We start from the raw sequence: 13,487 nt of genomic DNA, 5'->3' as shown, positions 1-13,487 counted from the left end.
TGTAGGGGCTGAGATGTACCGGAACCTGGGAGGTTGTATCAGACCCCTGGACATGTAAGTAACATGAATAATAACTGCCCGAAGGCGTGACCACGACAACTTAGATAAAAGTCAATGATGTTTATTATGACAACTCCGCATCACAGCAGCAATAAAGGAAAACGTAAAAGTCAGCAAAGAATAAATACAGTTCCTGAGTACTACAGCATGGCAGGAGCCACAGGGCACTGGTAGTGTGAGATAGTTCTTATGATCTTCTAGATGGAAAGTCCTTACCAGGCCCGGCTGTAGCAATGGAGATAACCCAGGATTGTACCAGCTGGTGTTCCAGGAAGAGCTGGGTTGCTGAAGGTAAAACAGCTGCTGTGGATACTGGCTGGAACCAGACTGTTGTTAGCACGGAGTGGATACTGGCTGGAACCAGTTAAATAATAAATGAACTTTGGGAGCGATGAAATGTGAACTGAAATGTAGAACTTGAGAGCGGAGAAATAATAATTCCGGTGGAGAGTGGTAAAGTGTAGAAAGGACACCGGCCCTTTAAGGGAAGCTGTACTCTGCTGGAAGCTGAGGCTGGAAGCAGGTAGTGTCGTAGCTGGAAACAGATGAATCCACAATGGATTGGAGAGTCAGGCTACACCGCAGGTGGAATGCTGGTGCGGGTCTCTATGGTGGAAGTCTTGAGACAGGAGCTGGAACCTGGAAGACAATCATAGAAGAGAGACAAACAGGAACTAGGTTTGACAACCAAAGCACTGACGTCTTCCTTGCTCAGGTACAGCTTACTTATACCTGCAGCAAGGAAGGGGTTGGCTAGGCAATTATGCAAATCAACAACACAGACAGCAGATTGGTGGAAATGATCAGATGACAGAATCCAAGATGGCTGCGCCCATGCAGACACTTGGAGGGAAGTTTGGTTTGTAATCCATGTGGTCTGGGAAACAGTAATGGCGGCGCCGGCCACCGGAGACAGGAGACGCCAGGCTGATAGATGCACATTTAACCACGCGGGCACAGCGGAGGCCGCGGCTGATGAAAAGACCACTCTGCATGTGGAAACTCAGGAACAGCGGAATCCGGTCCTGGAACGCTGAGCCCGCCTTAGGAGGCATCTGAAGGGTAAGTAATGGCGTCCAGATACCCGGATCGTGACATCTTGGTTTAAGAGCAGAACATTTTCTGCGGTGGAATTTCATCTGGGACATCTCTTGCTTTTTCTGCAGTCGGGTGTGGATGTGGGCCTACGTCTGGGCTCCATAAAAGTCAAGATTTTGGCCTTGTCCATTTTTTTTCAGAAACAATTGGCGTTTCTTTTCTGAGGTGCAGACGTTCTTGAAAAGGGTTCTGCACATCCAGTCTCCCTTTGTGCCTCCCACGGCACCTTGGGACCTCAGTTTGGTGCTGAAGTTCCTTCAATCAGACTGGTTTGAACCATTACAGGAGGTAGACGTAAAATATCTTACGTGGAAAACCGTCACACTGTTGGCCTTGGCTTCAGCAAGATGTGTGTCGGAGCTGGGGGTGTTGTCTCACAAGAGCCCCTATTTAATCTTCCATGAGGACAGAGCTGAACTCAAGACTCATCAGCAATTTCTTCCTAAGGTGGTGTCTGCATTTCACATCAACCAACCAATCAATTGTGGTTCCGGTGGTTACAGACACCTCTGTTACTTCAAAGTCTCTGGATGTTGTGAGGGCTTTGAAGGTGTATGTAAAGAGAACAGCTCGTCACAAGAAATCGGACTCGCTGTTTGTTCTTTATGATCCCATTAAGATTGGGTGTCCTGCTTCAAAGCAGTCAATTGCACGCTGGATCAGGCTCACTATCCAGCATGCTTATTCCACGTCAGGATTGGCGATTCCAAAATCTGTACAGGCCCACGCGACTAGGTCAGTGGGTTCTTCTTGGTGGCTCCCCGCGGTGTCTCGGCCTTACAGCTCTGCCGAGCAGCTTCTTGGTCAAGTTCGAACACGTTTGCTAAATTCTACAAGTTTGATACCTTAGCTTCTGAGGACCTTCAGTTTGGTCAATCAGTTCTGCAGGACCCTCAGCACTCTGCCACCCAGTTTGGGAGCTTTGGTACTTCCCCATGGTACTTCCCCCACTAAATGGATCTCCAGTATCCTCTAGGACAGTGGTTCTCAACTTCGGTACTCAAGTACCCCCAACAGTTCATGTTTTCCAGGTCACCTAGCAGTTGATCAGGTGTATTCATTACTCACTGACACATTATAAAAGACCCACAGGTGGAGCAAATTATTTTACTTGCAATGCTGTGACCATGAAAAACATGAACTATTGGGGGTACTTGAGGACCGAGGTTGCGAACCACTGCTCTAGGATGTAAGAGAAAATAGGATTTTTATTACCTACCAGTAAATCCTTTTCTCGTAGTCCGTAGAGGATACTGGGTGCCCACCCAGTGCTATGTTCGTCCTGCACTGTTACTTGGTTAAGTATTGTTGTTTGGTTCAGCTGTTCCTGTTCCAAGTTTGGTTAGCATGGCTTTTCTCTTGTTTGTGTGTACTGGTTCTGAATCTCACCACTATCCTTTTATATCCTTCTGTCAAAGTATGTCCATCTCTTCGGGAAAAATTTCCTAGACTGAGTCTGGTAGGAGAGGCATAGAGGGAGGGGCCATCCCTTACTATCAAATTCTTAAAGTGCCTATGGGTCCTAGTGGACCTGTCTATACCCATGGTACTAAATGGATCCCCAGTATCCTCTACGGACTGCGAGCAAGGGATTTACTGGTACGTAATTAAAATCCTATTTTCTTTATAAACACCCATGTGTATCATTTCATGCAGACTTGAAATATGAATTGAAAAGAAATATACATGTATTAATAAATATGTATATTTTACTTGTCAGGAAATGGCTTCATTATCACAACTATCAGAATTTTTCAGGTGACAACTGAGAAGGCAAGACACTAGCATTGGATCACCTATCCAAGCAATGACAATATAAATCATTATATGTGTATGGCAAGATTATAATCTAGATGTTTTGTTTGTTTTAGGTGTCAACTCAAAGAGAAGTTGTAGCTCGAGTAATCCAACGGATTTGTGAAAAGAAGAAAAGTAATGTTTTAGCATTTGGTTATGGTCTGGTTGATGAAAAGAGTTCATTACGTGTTATGTTTGCTTCAAATGTTTGTAATTATTTACCTAATCCAACAACCACAACAGTTAGTACCAGTATCCTTTGGCAAACCCTCCTCAGTAGGGTGGGGGATGATGTAATGATGCATCTGCTAGAACATTGTTCACTTTATATGATTGTGCCACCCAACTGTTGCTATCAAATTAGTGGCCAGCCGGTGTACAATTTATCCAACAAGGAAACACTTCCACCTGCCTGGCTTAAACAAAGTAGCTTGATGAATAAAAGGAATGTTTTATGTCAGTTTGTTCAAAAAGGACACTCTCATAAAATCTGCTCTATGAAAATAAACAGGTGGAGGAAAACAAAATGTAGAGGATTAAAAGTAAAAGTGCAAACTGCGGTGATGGCTGAAATGGAAACTGAAAATCCCAAGAGTCCACTATTAAACCATTTGAATACGGTTTTGGAGATTACCACAAAATCCAAGAATAAGAAAAGGCCACCTGATATTGATATGTGTGATCCACCAGCTAAGAAAAGCAAAATAGTGCTGCAAGAGCCTCAGTCCAGCTTTGCTTCTGACAGGCAAATAGATAACCCCACTACTACTCATACATGCTTAAAGATGCAGGACGTTTCCTCGACAACAGAATCGGGTTCCAAAAAACAAAATATCTTTGACAGTTTAAGCTCTAAAACTCTTTTTGTAAAACCTTGTGCCTCTGTTAAACATTGTGCTGATCATACACAAATTGGACGCCCTTCAGTGAAGAAAAATACTGCTGATAAATACATTGTAAGTGATTTTGTTGTGCCTCAAAATGATGCAACCTCCTACAGTTCTGTGTCCTCAACACCAGACAAACAGTTGCCTTCAAAGACTTTTATTGATTTTGGTAAAATTTTGTACACCGGTCAGATTTATAGAGAAGCATTTTTGAAAAACTTTCTACTAAATAGTTTAGAGATTAACTCTCATGGCAGCCTGAGTCTTATCAAAACCATATTCATGAGCAATAATCTATTTGACCAAAGCGTTGAGACACAATGTCCCTTTGAAAGCCGAGGTAATAAAAAACTTCCTAAGCGTTACTTGCAAATGAGACACGTGTTTCAAGAATTACTACAAAACCACAAAAAATGTCCGTACTCTGAACTTGTAAAAAAACATTGTCCTGTTAAACACAATGGGAGGAATGGAAACATTAAAGAAAAGTTTAACAAAGATAAATATCAAGTACTTGAGCTACAAAAGGAAAGTCATGATTCAAACATCCTAACATTGTCTGGTGCATGTGATAATAGTGACACCATAATAAGGAACTCTCCTATTAGTAACACTGTTATTCACTCATTGCCAAATGTAGTAAATAGGACATGTGAAGAAAATATTGGACATGAAAAACAGAATACTAAGCTTAGAGATGAAGTAAATGTTTTGGCTCTTCTTAAGCACCATAATAGTGCCTGGCAGGTCTATATGTTTGTCAGAGAATGTCTACATAGACTGGTCCCTGAAATGTTGTGGGGTTCCAGTCACAACAAGTGTCGCTTCTTAAAAAATGTGAAAATGATGATTCATTCAGCCAAGTTTGAGAAGATTTCTTTGGGTGAACTAATGTGGAAAATGAGAGTGGAAGACTGCTCTTGGTTACGACTAAAAAAAAGTGAGTGAAAAGCACTAGTTTCTTTCAGTGTCATTCTTTTCATTAATAAATGTCATTTCTTTTACGTCCTAGAGGATGCTGGGGTCCACATTAGTACCATGGGGTATAGACGGGTCCACTAGGAGCCACTGCCACTTTAAGAGTTTGAGAGTGTGGGCTGGCTCCTCCCTCTATGCCCCTCCTACCAGACTCAGTTTAGAAAATGTGCCCGGAGGAGCCGGTCACGCTTATGGAAGCTCCTGAAGAGTTTTCTGCATTTATTTTATATGTTTTTTATTTTTCAGGCAGGGCTGGATGGCACCAGCCTGCCTGCTTCAAGGGACTTGGGGGGGGGGGGGGGGGGCAACCTCTTGAAGGGTTAACGGTCACGTTCCCTGCTGGCAGGACACAGCTCCTGATGGAACTATTCGCAAACCCCACCACGGCGAGCGTACATTCCCGCAGCACGCCGCCACCCCTAACAGAGCCAGAAGAATGAAGAGTGGTGAGTGCTAAGCTGGCGTTCCGATTAGCAGGGCGCCGGCCATTATGGTGGCATGACGGTACGGAGACGCACGGCTTCTAACCGGGGCGGAATGCATCTCCAGACACAGTACACAACTGCGTCTCAGTACACTGTACACAGTACCCACACTGGCAAAAACAGTCTTAAAACTGTTTTCTCTCCATTTTAAGCACCAGATTACCTCAGCCAGTATAAAAAAAGCGGGAAGACCGCGCGCCATTGAAGGGGCGGGGCCTTCACTATGAGCGGATCAAGTGGCTCACCAGCGTCATTTTCCCTCTGCAGTGGACACAGGCGCTGACTGACAGGGACGCGCAGCTCCTCCAGAGAAACTCCAAATTACCTCAGCGGTACCAGGGGGTCACAGCAGGGGGGAAACGATTATTAGTGTACTAAGTCCCCTATCAGGGTACTTAGTCTGCGACCCGGCTAAGTTTGGCATTAGCGATAATGGCGCGGTGGGGGCTGGCTCCAAATAACTCTGTGTCTCCCTGGAGGGATCTTTGTGGGTTAATTGTGCTTAACCTTTTTTCTGTGTGTGTGCTGTCACATTTACATTGTCAGGCAAAGAGTGTGTTTCTTGTACAGCGGAGTGTTCCTCTTCACCAGGGAACTCACTACTGGGTACTCAGGGCAGTGCACCTTCCCAGAATAGTGGGGCTGAACCAGAGAGGGTAAATTCCATTAAGGGAATGATCTCCAAAATTTCTAGGAAATTATCCCACAATGAGAAAGAGACGCAATACTTAAGACAGACTGTGGATGAGTTTATGAATAGAGACTCAGTCCCCAAAGCAGCGTCTCAATCCCCTCCAATTTGTCCGCAAAAACGATCTCTGGCCCATATACTGCAGTCTGACCCTGACGCTGAGGGGTCAGACATGGAGGAGGGCGAGGTGGATTTGGAGGGGGGAGATGCTATTCTGTCACATGGAATAGAGGCTCTTATAGAGGCTATCAAAGATGTTCTGCAAATTCCTGATAAGGTGACAGAGGAGTGTAAGGAATCTTATTTTAATGTAAAAAAGAAGTCCTCAGTCACTTTTCCTGCGTCAAAGAAATTGAATACCTGGGGTAAATTTTCTAAGATGGGAGTTCTATTTAAGATGGGATGTTGCCCGTAGCAACCAATCAGATGCCAGGTATTATCTTCTAGGAGTTGCTAAATAAATGAAAAGTAGAATCTGATTGGTTGCTATGGGCAACATCCCATCTTAAATAGAAGTCCAATCTTAGTAAATTTACCCCCCCAGTTTGAATAACCGTGGGTTAATCCTGATAAGATATTTCAGATCCCTAAAAGGTTGCTCTGATCTTTTCCTTTTCCTCTGGAGGATAGGAAAAAATAGGAACATCCGCCGATAGTGGACGCATCAGTCTCTAGACTGTCACGAAAAATTGTATCAGCCTCCCTAAAAGACACGGCTGATCGTAAAATTGAGACTACACTCAAATCATTGTATACAGCTGCTGGGGTGGCCCAGAGACCCACTAATGCATGTGCGTGGATCACAAAAGCTTGTCTAGGAGGGATGTTGTTTGACTCCTGCAGCATATACAGGACTCTGCAAACTTTATGGTGGAAGCCATAAAAGAGAAAGGTTTGCTTAATGCACGCAGCACCGCTATGGCAGTGTCAGCATGCAGAGGCTTGTGGCTACGCCAGTGGACTGCTGACGCGGACTCCAGGAAATGCGTGGAAGGCCTACCCTTCACAGGAGAGGCATTGTTTGGAGAGGAACTAAACAAATGGATCTCCAAAGCTACTGCGGGTAAGTCTACGTATCTTCCTTCCGCAGCTCCCCCAACCAGGAAAGCTTATACAGCTTCAAATTTGCAGTCCTTTTGTATGGCCAAGTTTAAGGGTAAATCCAGAGGTGCTTCTATGGCCTCCAGAGGCGCAAGAGGTAAACCATGCAAACCAGCAACTGCAGGTGCTCAGGAACAGAGCTCAGGCTATGCGACCTTAAAGCCTTCAGCATGACGGTGGACCGTGATGCCTGGAGAACGGTCTGGTGGGAGCCCGACTAAAAATTTTCAGTCACTTCTGGTCAAGTACGTGACGGGATCCCTGGGTCATAGATCTTATTTCCCAGGGCTACAGACTGGAGTTCTAAGAGCTTCCACCTCACAGATTCTTCAAATCGGGCTTACCAGCGTCACAAGAGGCAAGTATAACTTTACAGCAGGCCATCCAAAAACTGGTACAGACTCAAGTCATTGTTCCAGTTCCACCTCATCTGCACAACAAGCGTACTATTCCAACTTGTTTGTAGTACCGAAACCGCACGGTTCGGTACAACCGATTCTGAACCCCAAGTCCTTGAAACCGTTCTTAAGAGTGTTCAAGTTCAAGATGGAGTCTCTGAGAGCGGTGATCTCAGGTCTGGAGGAGGGGGAATTCCTAGTGTCTCTGGATATCAAGGATGCGTACCTTCACATTCAATCTGGCCGCCTCATCAGGCTTATCTGTGGTTTGCACTGCAGGACTGTCACTACCAGTTCCAGGACCTGCCATTTGGTCTCTCTACGGCACTGAGGGTATTCACCAAAGTGATGGCAGAGATGATGTTTATACTCCCCAAACAGGGAGTAAATATAATTCCGTACCTGGACGATCTTCTGATAAAGCTGCCGTCCAGGGAGAGGTTGCTGGACAGCATTGGTCTCTCAACAAAACTTCTCCAGGATCACGGGTGGATTCTGAACCTTCCGAAATCTCACCTTAAGCCAACACGGAGGCTCCCATTCCCGGGAATGATGCTAGACACTGAGTCGCAGAAAGTGTACCTACTGTAGGAAAAGGCACTGGTATCTAGTCGATGGTTCGGGGTGTCCTGAAGCCAACCTGGATATCGGTGCATCTATGCATTCGCCTTTTTGGGAAAAAGGGTGGCCTCTTACGAGGCATTTCAATATGGAAGGTTTCACCCAAGACCCTTCCAGCTCGTTCTGTTGGACAAATGGTCCGGATCGCATCTTCACATGCACCAGAGGATCCGTCTGTCGCCAAAGGCCAGGATCTCCCTTCTGTTGTGGCTACAGATTTCTCACCTCATCGAGGGTCGGAGGTTCAGAATTCAGGACTGGATCTTGTTAACCACGGACGCCAGCCTCAGAGGTTGGGGAGAAGTCACCCAGGGGGTGTAGTTTCAAGGAAGATGATCCAATCAGACTTCCTCAGCAGACATGACCTGCACCCGGGGGAGTGGGGCCTTCACCCAGAAGTGTTCATGTGCTTGACACATCAATGGGGATATCCACAAATCGTCATGATGGCCTCTCGTCTCAACAAGAAGCTCAAGCGGTATTGTTCCAGGTCGACAGACCCACAGACAGTGGCAGTAGACGCTCTGACGACTCCATAGGTCTATCAGATGGTGTACGTGTTTCCTCCACTTCCTCTGATCCCAAGAATTCTAAAAAGAATAAAAATGGAAAAGGTTCAAACAATACTCATTGCTCCGGACTGGCCAAGAAGGGCTTGATACGTGGATATTCTGGAGATGCTCCTCGAAGATCCGTGGCCCATTCGTCTTTCAGGACTTACCACGGCTACGCTTGACGGCATGGAAGTTGAATGGCTGATTCTAGCCAGCAGTGGGATCCCTAACAAGGTTATCCTGACTATGATCCAAGCCAGGAAGGCGGTAACGTCTAAACATTATCACCGTATTTGGAAGAAATACGTCTCTTGGTGTGAGAGCAGAAAATATTCTGTGGTGGAATTTCATCTGGGACGTTTCCTGCTTTTTCTGTTGTCGGGTGTGGATGTGGGCCTACGTCTGAGCTCCATAAAAGTCCAGATTTCGGCCATGTCCATTTTCTTTCAAAAACAATTGGCTTCTCTTCCTGAGGTCCAGACATTCTTGAAAGGTGTTCTGCACATTCAACCTCCCTTTGTGCCTCTTACGGCACCTTGGGATCTCAATTTGGTGCTGCAGTTCCTCCAATAGAACTGGTTTGAACCGTTACAGGAGGTGGACGTAAAATATCTTGTGTGGAAGACCGTCACACTGTTGGCCTTGGCTTCAGCAAGACGTGCGTCGGAGCTGGGGTTTCTGTCTCACGAGCCCCTACTTAATTTTCCATGAGGACAGAGCTGAACTCAGAACTCGTCAGCAATTTCTTCCTAAAGTTGTGTGGTTACCGTTATCACCGACACCTCTGCTACTTCAAAGTCTTTGGATGATGTGAGGGCTTTGAAGGTGTATGTAAAGAGGAAAGCTCGTCACGGGAAATCAGACTCGCTGTTCGTTCTTTATGATCCCAATAAAATTGGGTGTCCTGCTTCAAAGCAGACAATTGCATGCTGGATCAGGCTCACTATCCAGCATGTTTATTCCACGGTTCCAAAATCTGTACTCTACTATGTCGGTGGGTTCTTCCTGGGCTGCTGCCCGGGTTGTCTCGGCTTTACAGCTCTGCCGAGCGGCTACTTGGTGCGGTTCGAACACGTTTGCTAAGTTCTACAAGTTCGATACTTTGACCTCTGAGGACCTTCAGTTTGGTCAATCAGTTCTGCTGGAACCTCAGCACTCTCCCACCCGGTTTGGGAGCTTTGGTACATCCCCATGGTACTAAATGGAACCCCAGTATCCTCTAGGACGTAAGAGAAAATAGGATTTGAATTACCTACTGGTAAATCCTTTTCTTGTAGTCCGTAGAGCAGGGATGGGGAACCTTCGGCCCTCCAGCTGTTGTTGAACTACACATCCCAGCATGCCCTGCAACAGTTTTTGCATGGCTAAATAGCAAAACTGTAGCAAGGCATGCTGGTATGTGTAGTTCAACAACAGCTGGAGGGCCGAAGGTTCCCCATCCTTGCCGTAGAGGATACTGGGCATACTGCTTCGTTCTTCCTGCACTGTTACTTGGTTAAGTATTGTAGTTTGGTTCAGCTGTTGCTGTTCTTGTTTCAAGTTTTGTTAGCATAGCTTTCCTCTTGTTTGTGTGTGCTGGTTTGGAATCTCACCACTATCCTTTTATATCCTTCTCTCAAAGTATGTCCGTCTCCTCGGACACAGTTTCCTAGACTGAATCTGGTAGGAGGGGCATAGAGGGAGGAGCCAGCCCACACTATCAAATTCTTAAAGTTCCAGTGGCTCCTAGTGGACCAGTCTATACCCCATGATACCAAATGGAACCCCAGTATCCTCTACGGACTACGAGAAAAGGATTTACCGGTAGGTAATTAATTAAAATCCTATTTTCTCTGCATTGTTAAGATTACTGACCCTGACATAGGGTTGGGACAGAGTTGGTAGCAAAATGGGTGTAAATGATCCCTCTGCAGTGGCAGGATATGCGTCTAGTTTTTGGCAAGTCATAATGTATACATTTTCTCCATCCCTATAGTAGATGCTACAGATATATATTTACTTCTTACAGTTTTGCTTCTGCAAGTGTACATAAGATGCCTTCTGTGTACTTGGCCAACTAGACCGTCTTTACACCCGCTTATTAATGTAGTAGTAAGATACATACTTTCCCTGCATTCGTAGAGAGAAATAATGACCGCTTGTGGCTTCCACACTGATCACATTCCTTCTTATAATAACTCTACATTTAGACTATAGCCCAGGGAGCAGAACCGTGAGTGTCTTAAAGTTGATCTATTAACTCTAAGGGGGAGATGTTCTAAGCAGAGAAATGAATGGAGAAGTGAGCCAGTGGAGATGTTACCTATGGCAACCAATCAGCATTGAAGTAACATTTTAGAATTTGCATGTTAGAAAATTATACAGAGCAGCTGATTGGTTGCCATAGGCGACTTCTCTGCTGGCTCACTTCTCCAGTCTTTTCACTGCTTAATACATCTCCCCCTTAGTAGAATAAATATGTGCTCTCAGGAATATTGTTTTTCCAAGAGATGAAGGTTTCTATTTACCAAGTAAATAGTCATTTTGTCTGCAATAATGCAGACAGCAGGCTCTCATAACTTCTCCTTATTTAACAAAGGGTTACTGGTGATGGTTTTTCTGGCCTTACTGTCCTTTCCCCAGGGCCGCCATCAATGGGGTGCTGGGGGCACAGCTGTCCCGGGCCCAGCCTCTCTGACAGAGAGAGGAGGGCCCGCGATGCTCATGCAGCCCCCTTCCCGCCACCGTCCCCGCCATTCCGCGTTGTCCCCGCTGTTCTGCCGCTGTCCTCCGACCCTCCAGCAGGTCTGTATTGAAAACTTCCCTCCCAAAATGGCCGCCGCCACAGAGGAGACAGTTATTCAAGATACTAGAGGAGCCCTCTAGTATCTTGAATAACTGTCTCCCCTGAGGCTGCGTCCATTTTGGGAGGGACGTTTTCAACACAGCTGCAGGAGTACGGAGGAGAGCAGAAGAACAGCGGGGATGGAGGTGGGCATCAGCATCCCGGGCCCTCCCAACAGCGGCACATGTATGTATGCATGTGTGTGTGTACACACACACACACACACACACGTTAACTGGTGCAATTCTACCTTAAATTCTACCTTAAATACACAGGTTGAGACTTGAGGGGGTAGCTTCGTGTAGATTTATGGAATCTTATATAACATATATTTATTATATCATATATTGATATAATGGTTTATGTATTTTATATCTGCAAATATATTATAATAGGCTTACAAATAGGTGGGCTCATAACAAAAGGGGTGATGTTTAGTACTGGTCCAATCACACAATATGTAATGCGTGGACGTTCCTATTTTCATACCTGTGATTGGCTCAGATTAAAGGAGCTATATCTCTACTGTCCAGGAAATATTTCCAGGCAAAGCCTAAATATACTTTACAGAGATATATAATCCTGGCTCATTGAACATATAAGTACTATACTTTGACTACAAGTCAGTTGTCCCAACTTGCAGAGCCTTATATAATATATGCAGATTTCATGTATAACTTTAGTGATTCCGAAAATGAGTTCAAGACTTGGAATACCAGCTCTATTTTGTCTAGTACATTTATTATAGGTGATACAAATTACAAGATAAGATAACACAATGATAATAAATCTTATAATTTATCTAAACTTCCTTAACCATGGTACATACATAAAACACAAACAGTTTTACAAACTTAAACAATTAATACACATACTATACACTTGCAAGAATATGTGAGGGCATAATTCATAGCTACCGTCTTAGGATCCTGACTCCCTCTGGACTTTGTTCCTTCCTCCTCTCCTTCTAACTCTCTATCTATCAGACTGCCCCTTATATCCTATATTCTACCAATTCAAAACTAGTATATGCCCACAGTTTCCAATGGAGTACATAATTATAGGTTTTGACAGATTCCAAAGTGTAATAAAACGTTCTCTGCTAACTCCGTCCCACGGTGGTGAGCATGTAGAGAATTTTGGGATCATAAAGTTTGGTATTCCTTTATCCATCAGAGATCTACCTTTGTATGGATGTGTAAACGATCTATTTCGCCTAGGCCCTAGGGTGTTAGCATAAATGATTGTGACCTGTTTATAGTGCGTTTGATCCTATATTATCATTGCCTCTGGCCAGCAGTATAACTGGACAATAGGCCAGCTGGTTGATGTACTCTCTAAAGGTATGAAGATCTTTGATTGTGAATTCCAATGTACCCTGTTCATACCAGTAACTGTTTGCATATTATGAGACCTGAGCTAGGTGACCTATTGACTTTATCCACCAAGTTATGATTATTTATTTGCTGTGTGTGAATCAAGTATACAGTATACATATATCTACATATCATGTAAACTTTGATTTAATTGTACTTGGTATAGCGCAGATCAGACGTTAATCCTTTGATTAATACAGATATGAATAATGGCATGGAAGGGATGAATTTGTGTAATGCTCAATGTATTGTGTATTCTGGCTATATGGCTTACACAGAGAAAACCTGTCTCTTACATAATGACCCATAATCTTGCAGTAAAACACACAGAAATACATGCTACTAAATTCTCAAAACATAAGACTAATACATTCAAACCTATTTAAGTTATACCTTACAATAATATATATATACACACACTCTTAACTGGTTAAAATCACATTGGGTAATAAATCATATTATTTAATTTACATAATTTGTTCTAACTTTGGTACCTACTAAATTATATTGTTATGTAATGGTCTATATGGCAACAGTCGCCCCCTTGTGGCCGTGAGAATTGATGATGATGGCCACACATACATTAACATAATAATTGCTTATATCTTGCATCTACC

At 44.3% G+C, this 13,487-nt stretch overlaps 1 protein-coding gene across 5 annotated transcripts in view; it reads left to right on the top strand.

Moving 5' to 3' along the window:
- Positions 1 to 13,487, top strand: part of TERT (telomerase reverse transcriptase) — a 331,772-nt gene that overhangs the window by 26,162 nt on the left and 292,123 nt on the right. For all 5 annotated transcript variants that reach the window (XR_010177723.1, XM_063922685.1, XM_063922684.1 and 2 more), the window contains exon 2: positions 3,030 to 4,782. Coding sequence is in view for 4 of the 5 variants with exons in the window: in XM_063922685.1 (XP_063778755.1) it covers positions 3,030 to 4,782 (1,753 nt within the window). In the remaining variant the exon portion in view is untranslated. The remainder of the gene's footprint in view (positions 1 to 3,029; positions 4,783 to 13,487) is intronic.

This window comes from Pseudophryne corroboree, chromosome 5 (assembly GCF_028390025.1).
Source record: "Pseudophryne corroboree isolate aPseCor3 chromosome 5, aPseCor3.hap2, whole genome shotgun sequence".
Classification (NCBI taxonomy): domain Eukaryota; kingdom Metazoa; phylum Chordata; class Amphibia; order Anura; family Myobatrachidae; genus Pseudophryne; species Pseudophryne corroboree.
Note: the sequence above shows the minus strand (reverse complement) of the source record. Positions and strands in the feature narration are given on the sequence as shown.